We start from the raw sequence: 26,076 nt of genomic DNA, 5'->3' as shown, positions 1-26,076 counted from the left end.
ATCATCATAATAAAATAAAGTTAAAAAAGTCCGAAAGGCGGATGAGTCCTGTGCAACGATACCTGACGTTGACCTATGCCCTCTACACACAGAGGGAGGGAAGAGAGGAGAGAGATTGAACTGGATATTGTTTGCTGCTCCACACTGTCTGTCCTTATCCTCATGCTTCCCCTGAAACACAAGGGCAAACATATTTTCCAAAGTCTTGCAGCAAGGGTTTTGGATACAATGAGGGTTCACATACATTTCCAGTTATGCTAAGAAGATGGGGGTGTATATTTTAGACGAAGTCTGACTTCTGGTGGTCTGCAGGAAGTTCCCAACATACTGTGGTGTCTGTAGTCCCCATTTCAGTGTCTCTGCTCAATCTTTGTGGGAGACACCGTAGCAGTAACAGTGCCAGACCATGGTTATAGCAGCAGCTTCCTAACATTTGGGTCACAACTGCCATGGAATGACTTTGAAGCCATTAGTTCATCAGATTCGAACTGCCTCTCACTTCTATGACCCCACATTTTTGTAGATACCAAATTCACTTTCTGCTTCAGCTGCCTGACTGGTTCTTTCATGCTTTGAACAGTTACATTTAACTTTGTGCCTCCCACATACTAAGCACTGTATTAAATGGTTCACATATTTAGGTTCATGTAAACCTCAAATGACCCTATCAGGACTTTCTTGCTGTTATCTCCATCTTACAGATGAATAAAAGTACAGAGATGTTGAATTACATGGTAGTACATGGTGGAGGTGATTTGAGTCAATATTCTGGTCTACCTCTTGGATTTATGCTCTATGTACTACATTTCCTCTTCTGCCCTTTATACCCATTTAAATGCTGCTTCTACATCAGCTGTCAACCCCTGTGAAGTCCTCAATGAGCTCCATTTCATTAGTTGTTTTGAGACAGGGTCTTTTGTGTCCCAAGCTGACCTCAAATGTACTATGTGGCTCGGGATGACCATGAAGTTCTAATTCTCCTGCCTCTACCTCTGATTTCTTGGATTACAGGCATGTGTTACCATGCCAGGTTGTATGGGGTACTGGGTATTGAACACAGGGCCTCATGCATGATATCCAAACATTTTGTGAATGAACCACATCTCCAGTGAAGCAGTGAACTCTTAATTGTCAAATCTAAGAAATTGCTTTTCAAAACCCAAAAGTGTCAAGTTTTTTAAAGATGATATTACATCGCTCAAACTGGTCTCAGATAACTCAAATGTAGCCTAAAGCTGGTCACGAACTTGCTACTTTTCTGTCTCAGCCGCCGTAATGCTAGAGTACAGGTTCACAGATGTGTGATTGTTGCACATGGCCCCTTGTGTTCTCTCTCTCTTCCTCTTTCTCCCCCTTTCCCTTCATCTCTTCTCCCTCCCTCCCTCTCTCCCTCCCAGAAATCTGTCTTTCTCCCACTATCTTTCTTTCCTTTTTGTATTTTTCTTTCACTTCACTCCATACTCAGCGTCTTTATTCTTCCACTTCATGGGTAAGGCTTCTCAGTATGGCAGAGCTGCCAAGTAAGATCCTTGAGTGTAGATGCGTCAACTGTTTTCAGATACGCCGCCATCCCCTTGCAATGCTGGATGCAGACCACTAATGTGGCTTTCACAGTGTATTTCATTTGATGATCAGTCTGAGGGAGCAGAGTCAGCTGGGGCTCTCTGCTGCCTCTCTTCTCAAGTCGTCATCAACCCTGAAAAAACAATATTCTCACTGTCCCCACTTTCCAGATGTGGAGACTGTGACCCAGAGGTTAAATGATTTGTCCACAGTTAGAAAGTCGATAAATTGTGGAGCCTGGATTAAAATTCTATCTGACTAGCTCCAGAGTTAACCACAGTACTACAGCAAGAACGGAGTAAGAGTCATCATATTAGTTCCAGGTGCCTTCCCACTTTGAAGTCCTAACGTAGTGGATCTGGTCCTGTGGTGATAGTTGAATACACTGCAAAATATTCCCACTGGAAGCCTAGGAGTGGTGTAGAATATTACTTTAACTATGTAAAGATGAGTTACTTCTGCTTATGATGTGGAATATTACTTTAACTGTGTAAAAGTGTGTTACTACTTTCGTTTATGCTGCATTTGTTTAACGATGTAAAGATGCGTGTTTAATTATGTAAAGATAAGTTGCATCTTTTTCATCTTCCCTGCCTAAGGCACTTGATTGGTCTAATAAAGAGCTTAACGATCAATAGCTGGTCAGAGAAAGGCTAGGTGGGGCTGGCAGAAAGAGAATGAATAAATAAATAAATAAATAAATAAATAAATAAATAAATAAATAAAAGGCAAATAAAGAGAAACAGGTTAAGTTAAAAAAAAAGCTAGCCAGAAACGAGCCTAATCTAGGCCAAGCATTTATAACTAATAATGAGTCTGTGTGTCATGATTTGGGAGCTGGCTGGTGGCCTAAAAGAAAAAGCCTGGTACACAAGAGTCTACAGCTGCTTCCCTCTAAGTAGGGTGCTTCTGTGCTGAAAGCATGTCACAGCACACATTTGCATTTTGTGGTTACTTGCTTCCTATCTAATAGCAAAGACAGCAGTATTTTATACTTTGTTCATTTTCTGTTTATTTAGAAAAAATTATTCCTGCCCCACCATTCCACAGAATGTAGAAGTGACATGTTTATAAAGCCGGCACTTTGGGCTAGGACTTGGCTCAGTGGGTAGACTGCTTGCTTGCCTGGCATGCATGAAGCCTTGGGTTTAACCCTTAGTACTGAACAAACCAGGCAAGGTGGCACAGGCTTATAATCTCAACACCTGGGAGGTGGAGGCAGGAGAATCCTTGGAAAAGTCAGGGTTCTGGTTTGTTAAACAGGGTGAGGAAGATGGCGTTCAGTGGAATGAGAAACACTGAGAGAAGAGCCCATCACACAGGCGACAAGATCAGGAGTTCCATCTGTATGCATTGGATCTACGGGCCTGAGCCCACTGCTGAGGTGTAGGGAAATTACTCAAGCTATGACCTGAGTACAGTGACTCACTCCTGCCGTCCCAAGACAATGAGAATTGGAGGCAGGAAGATCTTCATAGATTTGAGCCCAGCAAGGAATACATAGTGAGGTTTAGGCCAGTCTGGGCTACAGAGTGAGGCCCTGTCTCAAAAAGCATAGCCAAAACAAACAAAAAACCCAAACATCCCCATCCCAAAGGTATTCCACTAGTAACATGAAGGTGGTTTTTAAAACCATGAATCTAGCAGAGATCCTATGGCATATAGGAGAGGGTGAAGGGCAGCACTTAGAGTCTTTCGAAAGAGAGAGGGGACCTTGAGGAAACGAGATGAGAGGCTGAGGGCCTTTGGCTACTTAGAGTGAAAGCTTAGAGAAAAAGGACCAGGATGGAGTTGTGGGAAGCACCTTCTAGAGGGCAGAAGAGAGTACAGGAAAACAGGAGGCAGCCTAGAAAAATGCAGGGTTTATTATTTTTATTTTAGTAACATTTTTTTCATTTATTTTACATACCCACCACAGTTTCCCCTCCTTCCTCGCCTCCCGTTCCCTCCCTCCCCCACCCCCCCAACTCCCATCAACCCCCCTCCCCATCCACTCCTCCATCTCCATTCAGAAAGGGGCAGGCCTCCCATGGGCTTGAACAAAAAAAAATGCAGGATTTTATATCAATGATATTACTTCTTGTTACAAACATTTAATTAATTAATTTAAAGAAAGAGTCTCAGTGTACAGCCCTGGCTAGCCTGGATCTCCTTATGTAAACCATGTTGGCCTTGATCTTGATTCAATCCTCCTTCCTCTCCCCAAAACCATGCTTGTATCTCAGTTGTGCACAGCCATCTCATCCTACTTTTTTGAAAAATATTCCTTTCCAGAAGTAGAAATAGCTAGGAAGATAATGGCTCCCACAGAACAAGAGTGTAGGCTAAAATTTCAGAGGTCATGAGTCTATGAAGGTTATTTTTTAAAATCTGCCTGGCTATTCTGGTCTTGTTTGTACAGACATTTCTAGAAGATACTGTTTACAAAGTGGTCATCCCTGAAACCACATACACAGAAACAACAAAAATGAACTCCATGGGTTATAGTTATGTACTTGTGCATACTTATAAATTCCTATATATGTAACCCTAATAATCAAAGAAAAAGAAGCTATCATCAATTTGGGAGTGGAGGGACATGGCAGGAGTTGGAAGAAGGGAACTTGGGCAGGGATGTAGGTAGGAAAGGGAAGAGAGAAAGTGATGTAATTATATTTTAATTAAGATGTATAAAAGTAAAATAAAAATAAATCTATCCAAGTGTCAAACTCTACTAAACCAGTGAAGTCCCTTGCCCACACTATCCCCACTAACTCAGACAAAACCCAAGAAGATTGTTCCACAACATGGGCATTCAGCTGCTGTAAGGAAGAGAGAATTATGATGTATGCTTTGTTGCTCTTTCTTTTGACTGAGGCAATGCCTTCCTTAAAGCAGGCATAGGATTCTGGCCTTCCTAAAGAAGGTCCACAGTGTAAGAGCATCATGGCCACTGTCTATGAGGCTGCCATTGCTGCTGCCTCGCTTCCTTCACACCTCTTATGCAGAGGTTTGTCAGTTGATGCTTTTTTCCCTTTTGCAGTGCTTTACATGGCCCCCAGGGCCTCACACTTGCCAGAAAAGCACTCTACCACTGAGTCACCCTGACCCCCATTAGCAGTTAACACAGTAGAAGAATCTTTGCTCCTTCCTGGAAGGTACAAACACATGGTGCACATAATTTCAAGTGAGTTCCTAAATCCACCAAGATCACTCTTGTTCATACCAAAGGTCTTTTGTTGGGGGATGTGTGCAGACACACAAGTTTGTCCAGCATGGTTTCAGCTTTACAGTGGGTTTTCATAATGCAAGAGCTCCAGTCAAGATGCAGCTGTGCCAGCCACACTACTGAAGAGGAAGGACGTGAGGAAAGACACTTTCTCCTTCCCCCTTTTATTTCTACAGTAGTGGTTTTTTGATGAATGTGTTTCTCTTAAGCAAAACGTCCCACCAGTTAAACTGAGTTTCTTACATACTCATTTCTTCCACCACAGTTGGAGGTGGCAAGAAATGATTCTGTTGATTTCAGTGGGAAGGCTCAAGGGCCAATAATCGCCCTCATGATGCTCCAGCTCCATTTCCTCTGCTTAGAGCAGAGCCACCTAAACAGTTGCTAAAAAGATTTGCTACTGCTTCTCATTTAAGGCTCTCTCTCCAGCCTCTCTTAACTGGGATCAATTTTTAAAATGTCAATCCCTTGCAACCTTCACAGAGCAAGTTGGAAGTAGAGGCCCAGATTGCTTTTCACCGACCAGGCTTCCATGTCATCTATCAAAGGCTATGATGGCAGACTTCCAGAGAATACGCTGTCACTAAGATAGCTTGCTGTGTGCTCAGCTTGAGAACTAAGTTTATGGTACAGCAAAAAGAGTTGGCACAACTCCCTCCAAATACTTCCTCCCTGCCCCCGACTTGGCTGAGAGCTATAAGTACTAACCAACAAAAACAATGGTAAAGGCTCTTTATTATTCAAAAATAAATAATAACATAATCAATAAGTTCACTACAGAAACAATGAAGACTGCAGGGAGCTACAACAGATTCCATTAAATACAGTCATTCCAAGAGGAGGAATGGGCAGGCCAGGAGCTGTTGTCTACCCTGCCCTGACAGTCCTGTAGACAGGGACAGGGTAGCTAATAAGAGAACCAGTCAGTAACAGCAGGACTCTGTATGTGTGTGGTGTGTGTATGTGTGTGTGTGTGTGTGTGTGTGTGTGTGTGTGTGTGTGTGTGTGAGAGAGAGAGAGAGAGAGAGAGAGAGAGAGAGAGAGAGAGAGAGAGAGAGAGATTGGAGAGATTGGAGAGATTGGAGAGATTGAAGACTGAGTGTTGGGTATTGGGGGGAAGACGGAGGCAGAGTTTCTCAGTTCTCCTTGGGAGAGTTTAGAAACTAGCCTATTGGGGCCACAGGGACCCCAAGTCAACCATAACAGATTGTGAGCTAAGGCTCACACTTGCCCTTCTGCATCTTTACTGGTAAGTCAAGTGCACTGTCCACTGAAAGACACACTCATAAATCAACACAACTGAGCTTGGTCAATTATCTACTGTTTCATCCGAGCTCTGTCATCTGTGCAGTATGGCTTTGTCTTTTCCTAGGGCTCTCTGGTTGTATACATCAGTAGAGTTGCTGTTTCAGAATACAAGCTCTTGGGGAGCAGGGTCCGTTAGGATTTTGCCTGCCCTGTAATTCTCTTATTTCAGCTCTATGTGCCTTGGGGTACATAATAAATAGTTCTCCATGAGGAGGGTCCAAGGGTTATAAATAGGCAGTTCAACAGGGGGCGGATCCTAACTGATTGGCTCTATAGGGAAGACTGCCAGCAGCAGCCTTGCTGCAGCCTAGGGCGGCACACTGTTCAGAGTTTGAGCAAGCCAAAAGATGTGAAACCGATTCCGTGGATCACTTGGCTTGCATCAGTCACGTTGACGAACAAAGAAGAGTCTTCTTGTAATTCAAATACTCCTCCTAAGTGAACGGACTGTTGGCCACAGGGCTTGGAGGAACTGTGGGTATTTGCTGCCCTGAGTAAGATTCTCTCAGATCCACTGGTGGACTTCAGACAGAGGCTGACTAAAAATGGATCTTTACTCGATGGCTCCTGATTAGAACAGAAGGTGACTTGGGTGTAGACATAATAGAGTCCTTGTCTTTTAATGGTCAGCTGTTTCCCATTTTCGAGCATTACCAAGTTGTTTTTCATGGTATAATATCCTTTCTTGGCCCACTGTAGAACTGTAACAAAGAGAGAGAAATCCCTGGTGAGCATAAGCATAGCATGTCATATATTTTTCCAACAGGAAATAAAGTTTAAGGTTGGATGCTGACTCTATGTGAGAATGAATTCTCCAGGCACCTTATGGCCATCAGAGGCATGGTGAGTATAGATACCAAGTTTACACGGGCTTCAGAGTTAGTGTCAGCTTCCAACCTGGGTTTTCGTCAAGCTTGAGCAAGTCATTTGATCTCCCCAAGCAACAGAGCAGAGACAATATGAAAGCATATTTCAGAGACTTGAAAGTTCAAGAAAACAGCAGGTTTTCTCTCTTTAGAGTTCTCTGAGCCAATTGCCCTTGAATTAAAGAAAGTGCAAGTGATCAGCCAGGCATGGTGATGTGCACCTAGAATTCCCAGACACTGGGCGGGGAATCTCGAGTTCAAGGTCAATGTCATATTTGGCCACATAATGACTTTGAGACCCACGTGGGCTAAGTGAGACCCTGTCTCAAAACAACACAAAAGGTACTGGAGAGGTGGAGTGTAGAGAAGATCACAGGGACATGCTGGTATCCACCCTACATGAGAAAACATGAGTCTCAGGTTCAAGGAAAGCCCCTGGTTCAGGAGAATAGGTGGAGAGTGATGAGACAAGGGTGCCCTCTCCTGACCTTTGTGTACTCCCACTACCCTTCACTTCTGTATACATTCACACAGGCATACATATGCAAACGTAAATGAATGAATAAATGTCTTTAAATGAAGTGCAAATGATTTCAGAATTATGCATGGCATAAAACTCTTGCTAATGTGTGAATATTTAGCTTATCATGAATTCTACAAAGAGTTGTCAGTCTACCTAGATTAGTGACAGCTCAGAGACAAGACCCTATTTCTTCCTCCTACTTTATGCTGTCGCAAACCTGACCTGCCTCCCACGACCAAGCCTAAAATAGGTAAGGAAGTATGAAAATAAACCATGTGCTCATTTAACTGCGTTTTGATCTCTCATTGTAGTGGGTGCCACCAACTTGAAAGTACCCATATTCTTGTGGCTACAGCAGAGTCCCCACCAACAGTGTGCCATTTTCTCTGCTGAGACGTTGAGTGGGTTCAAAGTCATGTGTGCACACAATTTCAAATCTCAGCTTCCACAGAAAGCTAGGTTTGATGGAGGTGAAGGGTGGGAGGTGGGCAGAGGTAAAAGTATTGGTATATTGGCTTTCTTGATATTTTCCAAATATTTAATTTGGTGGTCTTACACCAACTAGGGCGTAAGATGCTTCTTGTTCAGACTTCTCTTTTTGCATAGGAAGGCATCTTATCATGCCTGATATTTTTGGGTACCCCAAATTCTCCATAAAAAATGTTTGTTTTCTGGTGTTTTCACTTTTAGACCGTTTGATTCTGAAAAAATGAGCAGATTTGCTTCTGTTCAATGAATTAGGTTCCCCCCCTTACATTTTTTTTCTTTGCTGAGACAGGGTCTCACTACCCATCCTTTGTTGGCCTGCAACTTGCTATGCAGACCAGGCTAGCATAGAACTCATAGAGATTTTCCTACCTCTGTCTCCTTCGTTTCTTCCCCTTTTGGGGGACAGGATTTCATATAGCCCAGGCTGGCCTGGAATTTGCTTTGTAGGCTAGGATGATCTTAACCATCTAATCTTTTTGCTTCCATCCCTAGCACTGAGATTACAGATGTGTGCCACTAGGTACTGCTTTTTCACTTTGTCAGTTCTTTACTTCATTGTAGTTTTTACTAGGGCATGTAGGTCAAGTTTGTAGCATCATGTCCAGGAAAGAATGAGAATGGAGCTGCAGTGCTCTGCACTACCTTTCCTACTCTGTGCTATGCAGACCTATTGTGATACAGACTGTGAAATATTTCACAAGCAGTGCCAATTCCCAGCCTTTTGAAAAATTCAAAATTCCACTGTATATATCCCAGTACCAAAAGATTTAGGTACAAATTGACAAAGACCAGTAGGAAGTGATTCTAAGAGGTTTCTCTGTTGCTGTAATCTAATGCAAAAGTGAATATATCATGTGAATGGCTTCCCTGGCCATGGCAATATTTGTGGTGTTTTCCTATAAGCATACTTTTTAGAGAATGTTATATGGAAAAATGAATAAATATTATAGGAACAACTGGGCTCCATGAAGGACTTTATGTCACTCTCTGGATATCACAGTGAAGTGAGCTAAGTACCAGCACCTTATGCTGGTATAGCACAGCCTGACAATGTAACTCTTCTCCCACGTTAGTTGATTGGATATTCAAAACTACCCTGCAAAGTATGTGAGAAAGAAAACTGCCACAGGATGAGTGGGATCTGTCTAAACTCAATTAGTAAGTTGTTCATGGCTCTTGAACTCCAATGTTCGCAAACTGCCAACCAGGATTCTTACTTCTATGCTCTGAGCCACAATATCATGCATGTGCTTGTGTGTTATACCCACTGAGGAGCTTAAGTCACCTCAGAGACAAGATAGAGTCTTCCTCTGTTTCTCTGTGTTTCTATCTTTGTCTCTTACACACACACACACACACACACACACACACACACACACACACACACACGGGTACAAATGCACACACATGATTTAGAACTCCGTTGTAGAGCACTCTGCTGAAGCTTTCAAATGCTGCTCTGATGCTCTTGCTTTTATATACATGGGGAAATTCATGCTAGCATACATGTTTCCACCCATCTACAGATGTGACACATTTTACAGCATCAGCCCTCACAAGGGAGAGATTTGGGGAAAAACTACAGGCTAGAATAATGGTGGGATCTATATGGAAATAAAAGCATTAGGTGTTGAAAAGATCAGAGTATGCCATCTGTTGTTACTTCATTGAAAAATATAACATCTTGGCGCCTATTGATCATTACAAAATGATTTTACCTTTAATTTCCCTGAGGTCAGCCCCACTAAGACTGGGGTTAATCACACAGGGATTGACAGATGACAAAAAAGACCTCCTGAGACCCATTTATACACAGTGAAGAGGTCTTAGGAGGAGGGATGTTCCCAGTGAAGAGGTCACTACCTGCCATCTCTTTTTATGCTTGCAAAATAATGGTTCCTCCACCCAGTCATTCATCATTTAGAATCAACCACTGAGCAAAAACATAATGAGAACATCGGGACTCCTTCCCATCTCCTTTTGTCGCTCTAAGTCCCATCTGTGCATGTGAGCTGACTTTGATAACAAAGGACAGTGTTGGAGAGCTATATGGGTAGGTTTGTAAATTGGTCCCTGGAGAAAGAGAAGTGTCTCATGATTAGGCTGCATAGCTTTGGAGTAAACCCCCCCCCCCCCCGTGCCATGCACACACATATACACACATACTCCCACACTTGGGTGGCTTTCACTCAGATGCTATGGGACTTACCAGATGCTGTTTTACTGTTGGCCTCACTTACAACATGTACTGCAATTTGAGGATCCTCATCACCTGAAATAAAACCAAAAGCACACTGTCAAGTCAAAGAAATAGGCAACTGCTCATGGAGTTAATGAGTCCAGTTCTTCAACTGCATGACAGTGACTGTGCTAGGGTAGTTTACCTTAAAGGAAGGAAAACTGGGCCAGTAAGAAATCCTTCCCATTGAAGGAAAAGGTAATTTCTAATCCTTGAAAAACTGTGTTGGCTGTTTCTATTGATCCTTTCTCCTGATATTAAATACTCAGTTCCTCTCAACACAGATGGATATGGGCTAAAACATGTTACATTAAATCTACCCTGAATCTTGTTTTTTTGTTTTGTTTTGTTTTGTTTTGTTTTTGTTTTTTTCAAGACAGGGTTTCTCTGTGTAGCTTTGTGCCTTTCCTGGATCTCACTCTGTAGACCAGGCTGGCCTTGAACTCACAAAGATCCACCTGCCTCTGCCTCCCAAGTGCTGGGATTAAAGGCGTGCGCCACCATCGCTCAGCGTGAATCTTGTTTTTAAGAACAACTGTCATACACTGGAATGGTAGTGAGCACCAAAGCTGTGCGTGGGCACTGAGCTGGTAATATGATTATCTTGTCTGATTTGGTCAAATGACTGAACAGACTATCAAACTGAGCTCTCTTTCTCTTGTAAGAGCCTTGCTTCCCAATTAAAAGTGCTCATCTCCTAAGTATAGAAACTGTGGTTGCTTTCTTCCCAGTTATGATCCCAGTGCTAAGAATTTTGTAGGTATATTATGAAAGATGTTTTGATGATAAAACCAGGTATGATCTGAAAGGCCAATTTGGTCAAATTTATAATTTGTCTGAAGACAAACATCCACAGGGGCTTTTCCTTAACATCACACTGCAGTTAGCAAATAGCACAGCATCACTGAACGCGTCTTGCAGTCACTGTGAGGATGAAAGCTTCAGGGGAATCGGATAGATGAGCCTTTGGCGTCAGACCACTGGTTGAGACAGGTTCTGAGCATTCTCTTCGCCTAAGAAAATTGTATCTATACCTTTATATGTATACATTTCTTCATGTGCATTAGATTTGTGTAGGTATAGCATTGTGTTCAATAACTGCAATGTAATAGTTTCTGCAACAGCATCCCTCCCCCTTTTCTGCTACTTAAGTCACTCCACATATCACTGGTTTGGGGGATGCCATATTCTAACAGAAACTGGAGAGAGTTGTGTTCAGAAAAGGAAATAACTGGGAGAGGAAAGAACCTGGAAAGGATCATAAAGGGAACAGTGGAAGGTGCTGGGCATGTTTAGCCTAGATAAGAAAAAGTTCAATGGAAACTCAGGGTCATAGTTGCTGTCTTTAGTAACCAGACAGCTGCTATATAGGGAAAGAACTGTTCTTTGCTTAGTATAGCCTCAAAGAACAGAAATGTGTTCAATAAGTAGACATTCCAGGAACACAATTTGAGATAAGACTTTTTTGAGTAGATGTTGACCTTAATATTATTATTAGAGCTATCCAAAGATAGACCAGGTTGTCTTATTAAGTATAAGGTGTTCTATCTCTAGACATGTCTGAGCAAAGGTCATATGCTCAGTGATGCTTTAAAAGGGGATTCATATTCTCAGAAGTGTACTGGATCTGAGAGACATCAAGGTCCCTTTCTGACCCCTAGATGTCCAGGACACTCTCACTTCAAGAACAGGGCAAAGATTAGAATGTAGTATTGTATTTATTGATCCCAGAGACCCATTGGGTACTGTCCTCCCACGAAATAGCTATCATTGAATGATGACTGCCACTTTTTACCAAATGATGAATTTCTTGTCATCTGGTCCTCTGAAAGTGGAGCCAGATTGTGTGATTGCTTGGATAAATGTACTGGATGTGGGGTTCCTTTATATTTGATATTGTCAACATTACAGGAACATAGCCTCATCAATGTGGACATAAAAAGCCTTTCTGTATCACTGAGGCCCAAGAAGGTACCAATTTGACAAACAGTACCTTCTTTTATTTCCATGGCTAAATGTTCCCTGTTTCATATGGACAAACTAAAGCTTCTTTTTACCCTTTAAGCATTTATGGAAATTGGTAAATAGAAACATACCTTTTTGCATTTCGTAGATGTTTTCTTTCTTCTCTTCTTTGTTTAACATTATATCCTAAAAGGAGAATCATTGCAAAAGATCAATTGAGAGAAGCTCTGCTTTAGGGTGTTCAAGGTCTCATTCATTTGGCAACTGTCAGTACTGGGTTGTCTGGGCCTGGGGAGGATTATAATATAGACTAAGATGCTGTCGTTAATTTCATCATAGCGATTGGGAGTCCCTGGCTCTGACAGATAAGCTGACAGCCCAGAAAACTCAGGGGAGACTCTGGAAGCAAAACCCAGGCCTTATTATCTCCATTACCATGCTCTCCCTAGACCAGAGGTTGTGATTCTGACCCTTTCTATGACCTTGACCTCCCTGCCTTTGACAGATATTGATAAATAATGCTGAATGGAGCAATAATTCAGAACTGAGAACTGGCATACAGAATATTATTAAACACAATGCAGGTGTGGGTCTGTTTGAATAAAATTGCTTTGAAACCTCATAGGAAAAGATTTGAATATGATCATGGGAGAGAAATCCAGATTTTCACTTTGAATGTGCTTTTGTGGATAGCTATCCTGTATGGCCTGTACTTATTTAGAGTAATCAACATTCAGAAAATATAGGCCATCTCTTAATGCTGGCAATGGTGTTCAAAACATGTAGTTTCTTGTTTTTCTTTCAAGATTTTTATTTTTTTTAGTTACATTGTTTTGTGTTTTTAAGACAGGTTCTCCTACAGCCTAGGCTAACCTTGGACTTGTTATGAAGCTGGGAGTGACCTTGAATTCCTAATCCTCTTGCATCTACCTCCCAAATGCTGGTTACAGGCATGTACCACAATGACTAGCTAAATGCAACACTTAAAGATTTCTTTTACTTATAAGGTGAAAAAATGCTAGACATACTTAAGGAAGCCAACACAGACTTCCTTCTATGTAGATTGAGAGATGATAAAAGCTATTGCCACCATTTTAAGGAGACTGAATGAAAAGCCTGGCAAGTGTGAGGTTATCCAGAGGGTCTGAGGATTAAATGAAGTACAGAACGTAGGATCACATTCATAGACCTGGCTCAGCCTGTTTCAGCACTCTATTCTGAACAAGAGGGGAAAGAAAACTGTAGTGTTTCCACATCTGATAGTCCTGTCCTCCTTGACATTCCTGGAACCTAATGTCTGCAGGGCCCTTCCTTCACATTCCTCACCCCAAGAAGGCGTTTGTGTTGCTACTCTCCACTGTTTTAGCTACACGCTCAGCTTGGCCACCAGATGTGAGGGCATAAGGCACGGAGTCCCAAAGGGGAATCTGAGCCTTGAAATGTTCACATGGGCTACACAGATGTTCACATGGGCTACACAGAAGTTCACATGGTCTACACAGATGTTCACATGGGCTACACAGATGTTCACATGGGCTACACAGATGTTCACATGGTCTGCACAGATGTTCACATGGGCTACACAGAAGTTCACATGGTCTACACAGATCAACTTTCCACTTGAGCTGCAGTGGGGCGCTACGGCAATGTGGCAACAGGAAAATGTTTGTGAGCCAACAAGTAAACAAATGACTGTTTGGTGTCTTTTCAAACGCTGAAGTGTGATGATTGAAGCTAAGATACTACTTTTAGGCTAAGTCATTGCAGTGCTGGGGCCTGGCCCAGACGAAAATGTGAAGTCAGCAAAGCTTGTCTTTTGTGCACCCAGTCCTGCCTTTTTGTGAACTTTCCCCCAGCCACACTCCCCAGAGCTTTTATTTATTTATTTGTTTGTTTGTTTATTTATTTATTCATTTATTGGCTTCACTCTTCACTTAAACTGAAAGGCTTTTTAAAGTCAAATTTCAGAAAAATCATGGATTACTGATTTGGCTCTCAGTGGAAGCTCTACGGTGGCAGATATGGATATAGTACCCTTTAACCTAAAATGGGAATGATTTGATTCCATCCAAGGCACCTCAGACATTGGTAGACAGATAACCATGGGACTGGCCAGTCTGGACAGGGAGCAAAGGAGATTTTAAGGTGCAATTACGCTGTTCAAAGCGGTGCCTCCACTGCCCTACCATGAGCCCTGCCTCGCATCTCCCTCCACAGTGAGAGCTCCGTGATACTTGTCTCTGAAGTTAGTGAGCTCTTTATCATGAGAGGTATTTAAATGAAAATTGGGTGAGCACTTTGCAGAGATGGGAGAGAGAAGACTGAAATTCTAATACCTGAGAATTGCATCTATTTCTAGGATCCCATCAGGCCCTGTGACTTCAGGGTTACTCTGGGCTAGCCGAATCATGGTCCCAAGCCCGCAAATATTAGCTAAGAAAACACAGATCTAATCTAGATTTAGTCTATAGTTGACTTGCTAGGCTGAGTGAGACCTCTAGTGAAATGGCGGTCTAAAAGGGGGCCAGAAGACTTTGCATCTCAGCTCTTTTATATCCAAAGTAAAGATAGCATTGCTTAGGGCTCCATAGCTGCTACAATAGATGCAAGGAGCATTCCCGACAGGTATTTAGTATATTACTAGGGCTTTGGCCGATATGCTTAAAAAGTTCTACTTTTTTTTTTCTCCGTACAAACAGAACCGACTCTTTTCCTTACTCCTATCCTGGGTAGATGGTTCTGGAAGCTTTCCACATCAGACCTGAATGAGGACAAAGGGAATTGGCAGGTCACCTGTGAAAGCTCTCTGTAAGAAGGAAAAATGGGAAAAACCACTTTCACTGACCGCCATTCAAGAAAATTGAAGATTGGTCACACAGTGAGAGAAGGCCAGAGCTGGGAGTGTCCTTAGAGAGAGTCTCATGCCCCTTCTGTCACACAATAGAAATGAGCTCAGAGAGACGGAAGGCTCTTCAGCAAAACATAATCATTATGCCATTTGGGATTATCAACCATCATCTCTAATACAACTTTATACACATTAAAATTAGAAACATCTCCCAGTACCTTGCATTACACCCAGCACCCTGCAAGCACCAGGGAAACCTAAGACATTTCCTGAACTCACCAATATTGCAAATAAAATGTTAGGGGTTTTATCTAAGTCCCAGATTCTGGAATAGAGGTGTTAATACAAGGTACATTACAACCTTGCATAATAAAAAATTAACTTGAAAAGCAATTAGGCATTATAGAGAATGGAAGAAATAAAACCTAGATTAAACTGGACACAGTGGTACATGCCCGTGTTTAGAAACAGGAGGATCAGGAGTGCAAGTGTTCAGCTACATAGAAAGTTCAAGACAAGCCTAGGCTACACAAGATTGTCTCAAAAAATCTAAATAAATAAATTATAATTTAATATAAAGAACTTAATTTAATATAAAGAATTTAGAAGCCAGTGGCAGATTTGAACTATATTCTGATCCCAGTAAGTGGCCTAGGAATAAGCTTTTAGAATCTTCTTCACTGGATTAAATTCCATCTTGTTGACAGTACAGGAGGATATATATTAAGTCCATAAACAAGATCGGAAGAGGACAGTGAGGTGGCTCGGTGGGTAAAGGCCCCAGCTGCCAAGTGTGAGGGTCTGAGTTGGATCCGCAGGACTCATGCAGTAGAAGGAAAGAATCAAGTCTCGCAAGTTGTTCTGTGACTTCTGTGTGTTCAATTTACAAATGAAGTAAGATCTTACGCTCTTTACTCCGTTATTTAATTATACATTATCTTCACATAAGAATTAATTTCTGTTGGTTTGTTCAGATGACCACCCACCTGACACAGAGCTGCCCTCAATGTGCAGTGAGTACTGTCTCCTAGAACAACCCCTAAATTAGCCAATGGATGGCCACAGGTACTAGGATCAGTGTTCTGAAGAGAAATGGGCAGGGCGAGTTTTCAATGTTCTGTTTCAGGAAAAAAGAGCACCTTAAACTCATGTCTGTGATGCACAAATAAATGGAAAAATTCTGGAAAGTTGTGTTTTAGATCCTCAGTTACCAGGAAGCTGGATGACAGCCGGAATGTTTAGAAAGCTTCAAATCTTTAGAGCGAAATGGCTTCCTGATCGAATAATGTTACAAGGGCTGTACTGTGAGCGGCACTGAGAGTGGGCATCCACCTCTTCCCGTGCAGTAGAAGGGAAGACCACCCTATCACAGTACCCGAAATCCCTCTCACCACTGGATAAACACTGAAGACTGGATCAGTCTTCAGGGGTTCCTAGTACTATCAGGACAGGCCATCTCTTCCCTTATGGCCTGCCAAGCTAAGAAATAGAGATCAGATTCTGGTTTTGCGATGGGAGGATATTAAAGGCTGAATGGAGAAAGGCTGAATGGAGAAATACAGAAATACAAAATTCCAACTGTATGTCCTGCACAACTACTACGTGGTGATAGCATGTGTGTACTGATGAGTCATGTGTCGCTGTGCATGAGCGTATGTATGTTCTTTAGAGAAACCCTTTTCTATTGCAGTAATATGCACATGTCCAACTTTTCTTTTCATTTTATCCTAAGGCTTTGTCCTCATTTGTGCTTTTTGTATGTATCCATTTCCACACCCACCTATATGTGTGTGTATACATATGTATATATATATATATATATATATATATATATATATATATATATATATATATATATATATATGTACATGTGTGTGTTTATATACAACACATTTTGATGTCTCACTCTGTAGAACAAACTGGCCCGGAATTCATGGCGATCTGTCATTGTGCTTTGGCCTCTAGAGCACTAACTAGGATTGAAGGTGTGACCACCACCCCTGCTTACAGTTTGAAACCTTTCCAGGGTCAGAATTCAGTTTGCACAACTAGGAAATGTACTGAAACTTCTCAGTGAAATCTGTCAGGAACTGAGCACCTTACCTTGACGGGGTTTTCATATCGCCTTCTCACCTCCTCACAGTTCAGCAAGGATAAGGACTCTTCTCCTTTCATGCATCTCTGTAGCTTTTTTATGAATACAAAATCTTCATGAAGGCTTGCTTCCTCTTCTACCTGTTTTGAAAGAGCAGGCTTATGAGAAGTGTCATAGAGAAGCAGAATGCAGCTAACGATGCCTGCACCCACATTCACTTCCATAGCACTGAAGGCAGGAGGACTCTGAGAGCATAAATGGAGAATATTTTAAGTTATTATGTTGAATTATTGCTGTTTGATGCTTGTCATTTAACAACCTAAAAAGCCAGTGATTCTGATGTCATGTTCTCTATGACTCTGCATAGAAATCACAGCTATTCTGGCGACCTTTCATCACAAAGTGTATGTTTTTCAATGTACCACCACAGCAATATCCTATAATTGCCATATTTCTCATCAGCAATAAAGTAGTTTGATGCTGAGCTACTCTGCCTACTTCATGGCAGTGTTCACAACATGGGGCTTTATAAAGGAGTTCATTCGTAATGTGGATTTATAATTACATCTCTCCTTTCTTTAACACTTGTAGAAAGCATTATGCAGTTTTAAAGAAATTATCTCTCAGCCCCAAAGTGAATGAGATATTTACTTTTCCAATATTGGAGTAATTAAATGTAGGCTATTAACTTGTGTTGTCAACTAATCCCACACCATGTTTTTGTCTTCAGTATAGATTCTTAACTTTCAAAATGAGAACCAATACAGGCACAGTGGAAGATGTCTGCAATCCCTGCACTTGCTAAGCTGAGGCAGGAGTGTTGCTGTGAGTTAAAGGTCAGTCTGGCCTATCTATGGTCAGTTCCTGATTATTCTGGGATAAATTATGAGACTCTGTCTCAAAAAGAAAAGAAAATCCCAAATCAACCAAACAAAAACAAAACAGAAAAATAAGGTGTAGTTTGTCAATGGCTTTGCCTGTCATTAAGGGTTTACTTAAAGGTTAAAGCGTGCTTGGGTCTACATGAGTTATAATTTCTCCATTACCCTCAATGTCGATATACAGGCATTTGACAGAGCCCACCGAATAAGCAAACAGTCAGACCCAGACCCTGTCTCTTTGCTCAGCAGTGAAATCCAGTTTGAGTAGGCAAGCAGATAGTCTCCACTCTCGCTATCTGTCTCTACCTCTCCTTATATTGATAGGAACTTCATGACCTTCATTTAGGTCTTGTTTCAAGAAAGGCTAGCCAATGATCCCAGAGAAAATACAGCCATCCAGTGTTGCCTCGTCGTTGTCCTCACTTCCAAGCTTTAGGAACAACTAGCTACTCGATGACTTTTCTCCTAGTCTCTTGTGATTGGCATTTTGTAACACAGCCCGCATGCCCATCAGTGGAAGTGAACCAATACATGGATACAAGATCAATCCTGAAGTTGCCTTTTTCTAGTCTGATCCCTCCCTGTCCTCTCTTGCTCCTATATACCAGATCATTTAAATGTGTAAAACACCTCAGAGGAGCACAGAGCAGCTTACAATGGCAGTTGACATTGAAGAATTGTACGGAGAGCACCATTCTGATTTTTTTTTTAATCTGCAAATTGAGGGCATTGTACATATGTGTACTAATCCAAAACACAATGGAATTTTAGACCAAATCAATGCTCTTTTTGTCTGGGTCAAATTTTTAAATAAAAATGTTGTCTTTGTGGGGAACAACAGTTTACTTAATGAAGCAAATTTTAGGAAATAACTATAGCTGCTGCTGGTCCAGCACTTACTATGTGTTAGGTACTATTCTAAGTGCTTTACAGGGCTAGACTCAGTTGACCTGTGGCATGGGTACCAATTTCACCTCTATTTCCTTGGTGTAGAAAGAAAAATAAAAATATAAAGTGACATGCACGGAATCTCAGAGCAGTTAAGAGCCAAGCTAGGATTTGAAACCAGGCTGTCTGACTTCAGATCCCAAGATCTTAGTCAGAGGCAAAAATGTGAGACCCTCCGCTGTCTAGTCAATAAGCATTATGCAACAAGACTATTAACCCACTTAAGGATTGAGTCTACTGTCCTCCATCATTTGGGTAGAACTTAAATCAACCAGTCCCCAAATCAATAAGACCCCCAATTCAGTTAATGAAGGCTTGTAGGTCACCTTACCTTATCCAGTCTTCTATGAAGATATACAGCATAAAGCACCGACCCAATCATCTGGGTGATGAGAAAAACAGTAAGTAAATACATAAAAATTTTCATGCTCATGGGCAGCCCAGTAGCCACGGATCGGGGAGAAGGCTGGCTGTATGTTTCTATCATGCTGGGTTAAAGTTGAAATGGTGTCTTCTGACCAAGAAGGTGGCAGAGGCAGCATGAGAAGACTGTCAAAGTGGCCACCTTACTCAGGATTAGTTAAGAGCACACAATCGTCGCAGCCCACACTTCCTGGAAAATGTGCTTCGTAGTCTTCTGTCCCAGTCAAAAAAAAAAAAAAAAAAAAAAGTTACGTAAAGGTTTTTTCTTTTCTGTTCTTTCCTTTTTTTTTTTTAAACTACACACATGTCATTCACTTCCAGGTTTTCCCTTTTGTTAGTAAAGAAGAAACGAGTTTCTTCTTCCATACATTCATTCTTGCCTTGAAATGTCACAGACTTCTTAAGAGACAATGGCAGTATTTTCCTATCACTGTCTAAATTTTGGGGTTCACCAGTTTCAAGGAAAGTGACAAATGAGTCCACTAGTAATAAACTTCTTTCAATTTCAGTCTTGCTCATATAACCTGGAACCTGGTATAAGGGGAAAGGAACAGATGTTAGCAAACTATGGATTGACTTCTTGCCCAGTGTGCCGCTAGACAACTGCTTCTCAAGACTTTGTTTCTTTAATGTCTAAGCTCAGTGAAATCTTGCTGGCTTTGCTAGTCAAAACTACATGTCATAAAGCAAAAAAGGGCTCCCTATTTGTTAAATAAGTTGTAGCTGGAAAGAGAATTCGAGAAAAGGCCAAACTACCTACAGTGTTTGGAGAGTTCAGAGAAAACCTTGGGAATGAAGCAGCTGAAGGAGAATGTTTAGGCAGATTGGGCCACATTGCCTGTCTCCATGGTTACAGTCCATTATACTGATGCGTGTCTAAGGATAAGAAGAACAAACCGGCTAAGAAACCTAGGTTCTAGTCCTTGCTGTACTAATACATCCTTAGAGACCCCAGGAAATCACTTTGCTCCTCTCGAGCTCCGATTCTCCTCCATAAAGGGCAACCTGTCTTCCTTAGCCCATAGTTTGGGTGAAGATGAAGATGGGAATGAAAGAGGCTTTTGAGGCATCTTATGCAATATGTAGTTATCCCTATTGTTTTTGTTTGGTTGGTTGGTCGGTTGGTTTTGGTTTTTAGAGACAAGGTTTCTCTGTGTAACCCTGACTGTCCTGGAACTCACTTTGTAGACCAGGCTGGCCTCAAACTCAGAGATCTGCCTGCCTCTGCCTCCTGAGTGCTGGGATTAAAAGCGTGCACTGCCACCACTGCCTGGCTCAGTTACTCCTATTTTTAATGGTTTTCTTAGCCTAAGCAATGAGGTTTTCAAATGATTGTTAACTCTTTATATAATAAAGAAAAAGCAATAGCAATGGCCAAGCGACTTCAGGTTGTGACACTGTGCACGATTAAATGTGTCTGAGTGGCTATTGTGATGTCATATCAGATAGCCTTCAAACTGAACACAGCTGTGGAAATCCCTCTCCCACATCCCGACCTCACGTAGAAACCTTGATAAAACTGCTTTGGTGATTCCTACAAAACTGTTTTAAGAGACAAATAGGAAATAGTAGCACTGCTCTGCTAGGCATGCCGTCTGTGGAGTTAGCGCCTGCCGTCTTGCCCTCCCACGCCTCTGCTTCCTGTCCTGGGCCCAGACCTGAGCACTTTGTCACTACATCTGCTGAGGAGGTGGCTTCAAAGCAAGTGACAAACTTTGATCAGTCAAGTCAGAGGCTTTGCTTCTTAAGACAAGTGAGCATGCTTGGGTTCTCAGGGCTGTGTCCCAGGCCAACTTCACGTAATTATAGAAACTTCTGTTTACACAGGCCCTGTGAAGATCAGTTTGGCCCAGCCAAGCTTAAGGGAGAGATTGTTCCAGGACCTCGGGATCAGGGTTTTTTTGTGTGATCAACTTCAAGAAAGAGTCGGTCAGCCTTCCTGCTCCCCCTTCTTCATCGCCAGCCTCCTGAAGCCTGACTTTTGCCCACAACTCAACACTGAAACTGCTGCTTCTGCTATTAGCTCAGCAATAGTTTTGTCTGAATGCTTTTCAGCATTCCTTTTTAGTGCCTTCTCTGCTGTTCTCCTGACTTATTTTTCTACCATTTTTCTGGATAGTCTCCACCCTTGAATTCTGTACCACTATGACCTTTTATTCCATTTTATTTGACAGATTTACCAAGTGTGATTGGCTGATTAAAAACTGTATGGATTTCAGGTATACATGATGCTATATGCATTGTGAAAATGATTGATCTTGTTTTTCACCAGGCCTTTTTATAGGCTATCTATGGCATGTCCTGCTCACATTCCTAGTTTGAGGTTGTCCCCTTGTGTCTACCAAATACAACTGTATTCCACTATTGGGGATTTATATGGCTCAGTTACTATTACATGTTCCCTTGCTCATGTCACAGGCCACTCATGGATCTAAAGAGTTGCTTCCTCTTAGGATGCTCTCTACTCTTCATTTGATCTTCGTTTTTGTACCCATTACACGTCTTTAATCCCAGCACTCGGGAGGCAGAGGCAGGTGGATGTCTGTGAGTGCAAGGCCAGCCTGGTCTACAGACTGGGTTTCAGAATAGCCAGGACTGTTACACTGAGGAACTCTGTCTCGAAAAACAAACAAACAAAACTTTGGTCTTCTTTTTGGCTATCTGTCTTTCCTTTCCCTCTGCTTTCTTCCTCTTCTTATCCCAGTCACTGGCCTCACCGTGCACCTAACTAGAGAGGCTACAGACCTGAAAGTCATTGGCGCGTCCGTTCTCTGTCTTACCTTAGATGGCTGTCCAGTTCCAGTGGTCTTCTTTCTCCCCACAGCTTCTCGATTACTACTGCTTCTCATCATGCCTCCTGTCAGCAACCAAACCCAGGCCTTGACTCCTTCCTTTTCTTGGCTTTCTAAACTGCAGCACCCCAAATTGTCTCCTGGCTTCCTTTCCTGCCCCACTCATCTACATTCCACACTGTTAGACTAAATTGAAATCTTTTATGTGACCACATTAGACAATCCAATTGGACCCAAGACTCGGTTCCAGACTCAAAGCAGTACCATGACATGTGCCCTGGCATATTTCAATGTTTGAATGGTTCTAGTGTACTGGACTCTTATTTCAATTCATTCCTTGAATCAATCAATCTCTCTCTCTCTCTCTCTCTCTCTCTCTCTCTCTCTCTCTCTCTCTCTCTCTCTCTCTCTCTCCCCCTCCCTCCCTCCCTCCCTCCCTCTCTTCTTTTCCTCTGTCTCTCCCTTCCTCTCCCTTTCTTCCTCTTTCCCTCCCCTATTTTCCTTTCTTCTTTCTTCCCTCCTTCTTCCCCTCTAGCCTAGGGCCTCTTTTTTGCTCTGCAAGTGCATGACACTGAGGTGTCCTGTCAGCAGCTTCTCTCTTCCTGTCCTTTTCACAACAGTCCTTTTGCATGGTGCAACAATGGCTAGTTTTCCAGTTTCCAAGCTTCAGCTCTGTTATGATGTCTCATTCTGAGGCAGAAGTCCTTCCTGTTGGAACTTCCTGTACTTATTTCTCTCTAATACTGGAAGGGCTGGCCATTGTGGTGGGCCCCACAGAAAGTTCTTCAGCGAAGCCTGGGCTGGTAAAGCACTTGGGAGACTGTGGCACAAGCATAGTGAGGTAGATACCGTCCTGGTCTGCACAGCCTCTTTCTAAGAACAAACAAAAACGAAAAGAAAACCTTCAGCTTCCTACATCCAGAAGTGATGATCAAACTTTCTTCCCAGCAAATATGGAGATTTATGGCATGCAGAAAAGGTCCTGGAGCTCGAATCAAATGTTGACAACTGTTGATTTAGTTTATAGAAAGAATTAAATCAATGATGTGAATTGTCTCATTTTTCAGTTGTTCTGATACAGATTTTTAAGTCCCCATCTTTTTATGCTACTCCTTTTTGTCGGCCTAGTCTCCGATCTGTAACCAACAACTATAAAGGGGAAACATTCTTTCAGTGTATTGTACTTCAACAACTTGTTTTGGGTGTGAATACACTTGCGGTTGTGATTTTATATTTATAATCTAGAATAGAGTCATAATTTCTGCAAGGAAAATTATTTCCAGTGTATATGAAAGAGTTTAACTATATCAGTATTTTGTTTGTTCTATGAAGGGCATCACAGAGACTGGTTTTTCCTAAATATATCTGGAAGATTATCCATTAGAGGACATGTGTTTTTATTTTCAGCACCAGAAATGAGCAAATCCCTGCCCACATTTCTTTCCTCATCTTTCACAACCCATTTATGCTCATCCCTGCTCATCATGCATGTTGAGCTATTTTCCTTTCCTTTGACATGTTGTACTTATTTATACTATTCCACGTGTACAGGCTGATTTCCATGTCCCTTACCATTAACGTTGAAGTGAAATACCCCTCCCACAAGGTAGCCTCATCTGTGTTTAATCTATCATAATATTGTCACATCACATCATAATTGATTTAGCTGACAGCTCTGCCATTAGCCACTAGAGCAGAGTGTTCGTTTTTGTGATTTCAGAGTATTTGACATCAGAAAAACTGCGGGGAATTAGTAAATATAACTACACTGTTTTTAATGGGATAGAAAGGGAACGTGTAAGACATTTTAAGCTGGAAGAATAGTGCTGGGGTGGACTGGGGCTGGAGAAATGGCTCAGCACTTAAGAACACTGGCTGCTCTTGCAGTGGGCCTGGGTTTGATTCCCAGCACCCACATGGTGGCTCACAAGCATCTGTAACTCCAGCCTCAAGGAATCCAGTTCTCTTTTCTGACCTTCTTGGGCATATGCACATACGTATACATACAGGCAGGTGGAAGAAAAAACACTCAAATACATTTTTTTAAAAAAAAGGAAGAATAGGAGGAGGAGGAGGAGGAGGAGGAGGAGGAAGAAGACGAGGACTGGCCAGTCTTGCTGGTGACACAAGTCAGAATGTATTTGTTTTGAAACTTATTCTACTTCTCTAATAATCTCTCTTTCCTCTGGAGTCACTTTCACTTGTTTATTTTGTCCCTTCTTTTTCACATTGTCAGCTTCCCTGAAATGGCTAGTGATCTTTAGCTGTCTATCCATAGCCTGTGTTTTAAAGCCAGGTTTCATTATGGAGCCATGGCTGGCCTGAAACTATGCTATGCAGACCTACCTCATGAGTGCTGGGACTTGTAGGTGTGTACTAGCATGCCCTGCTTGTGTTCTGGCCATATTTGTGAGTGGAGAACTGTTGATTTTTATGGGTAGATGGCATGGGATTCCTCCGTGACTGTGTTGATCTGTTTCCCCTACAAATGTCTCTCTGCAATGGGAGGGCTGGTGGGGTATCTGTTTAAGTGTGTAGGGCCTGTCAATAAGCAGACTTCCCTTTAGGTTATGTGGGTAGAGAGACAGGAAAACCAGAGACCCTCTGCAACTGATAAGGGAAGGAGGGCTTTTTTTCTGGAGGTGGAGTTTAGATGCTTGCAGTCTTGACAGATGGATGCTGTTTTTCCCATTTGGTTTTTCTTCCCATCTTCAAAATTCTACCTGTAGCCCCTTTTCAGACAACTTTAGCCTGAGAGTGACTTACAGTCATGTTCTGGAGGGTAACCAAGAGCAGTGGCAATAGCCTGTAATACTGGGCAGGGGGAGGGGTACAGTGGGATCTCACTGGCCAACAATTCCAAAGGGATAACCCATTTCTGACATGAGGATTTTTGTTAGTGCGGTGGTGTTAGTAGAGGGGACATTATTGCTCCCTTATAGGATAACCCCATTTTAAAACTGCTTTCTATAAGTCTGTGTTTATATTGTGGGAAGCTTCTAAAGTAGTGGCTTTTTGGTTGGTTTTTCTCTTTTTTTATTATTAAGAAATTTTGTATTTATTTTACATACCAACCACAGGTCCCCCTCTCCTCCCTCTTCCCACCCCAGCCTTCCACTCACCCCACCCCCCATTCCCACCTCCTCCAAGGCAAGGCCTCCCATGGAGAGTCAGGAGAGCCTGCTACATTCAGTTGAGGCAGATCCAAGCCCCTCCTCCTACACCAAGGCTGTGGAAGGTCTCCCACCATAGGCACTGGCTCATGCACCAGCAAAGGATCCTGATCCCACTGCCAGGGGGTCCCTTAAGCAGATCAAGCTAAACAACTGTCTCATCTGTGCAGAGGGCCTAGTCAAGCCCATGGAAGCTCCACTAGTTTGGTTTGGTTGTCTCTGTACGTTTCCTCATCAGGATCTTGATGCCCCTTGCTCATAGAATCCCTCTTGTCTCTCTTCGACTGGACTTCTGAAGCCACCATGATAGAAGGAGACATTATGGGGATAGGGAGAAACAGGGCACTAGGGCAGTTTCCCAGGAATCCACAAGGATGACCCACCTTAGACTACTAGCAATAGAGAGGGTGCCTGAACTGGCCTAATCTGATAATCAGATCGGTGACTACCCTGACTGTCATCATAGAGCCTTCATCCAGTAACTGGTGGAAGCAGATGCAGAGATTCACAGCCAAGCACCAGGCCGAGCTCCAATAGTGGCTTTTAATGTGATTTTTTTTTCAGGTCTTAGTTTTAATTATCCCCATACTCCCCCCTCTACTCCTACTTCCCATTCCCCACACCATCTAACCCCTCCTCTTCTAGTATCCCCCCCACTTTATCACTTTATTCTATATTCACTCCATCCTACATGGCCTCTTACTAATTTCCTGACCTCTGCAAGTTTTCTGAATGAAACACACACATTTAAAGAT

At 42.3% G+C, this 26,076-nt stretch overlaps 1 protein-coding gene across 1 annotated transcript; it reads right to left on the bottom strand.

Annotated features, from left to right (window-relative positions):
* Positions 1-6,403: 6,403 nt before the first annotated feature.
* Positions 6,404-19,420, bottom strand: Cd40lg (CD40 ligand). The gene is made up of 5 exons (XM_052747316.1): positions 19,265-19,420; positions 17,113-17,244; positions 12,293-12,347; positions 10,167-10,229; positions 6,404-6,780 (listed from the first exon to the last, which is right to left on the bottom strand). Exons 1-5 carry the CDS (start codon positions 19,418-19,420, stop codon positions 6,404-6,406), a joined length of 783 nt encoding a protein of 260 aa, XP_052603276.1.
* Between the last annotated feature and the right edge of the window lie 6,656 nt (positions 19,421-26,076).

This window comes from Peromyscus californicus, unplaced genomic scaffold (genome assembly GCF_007827085.1).
Source record: "Peromyscus californicus insignis strain IS unplaced genomic scaffold, ASM782708v3 Scaffold_10__1_contigs__length_136768540, whole genome shotgun sequence".
In the NCBI taxonomy this organism is placed as follows: Eukaryota; Metazoa; Chordata; class Mammalia; order Rodentia; family Cricetidae; genus Peromyscus; species Peromyscus californicus.
The sequence above is the reverse complement of the archived record's forward strand: the minus strand, read 5'-3'. Positions and strand labels throughout refer to the sequence as shown.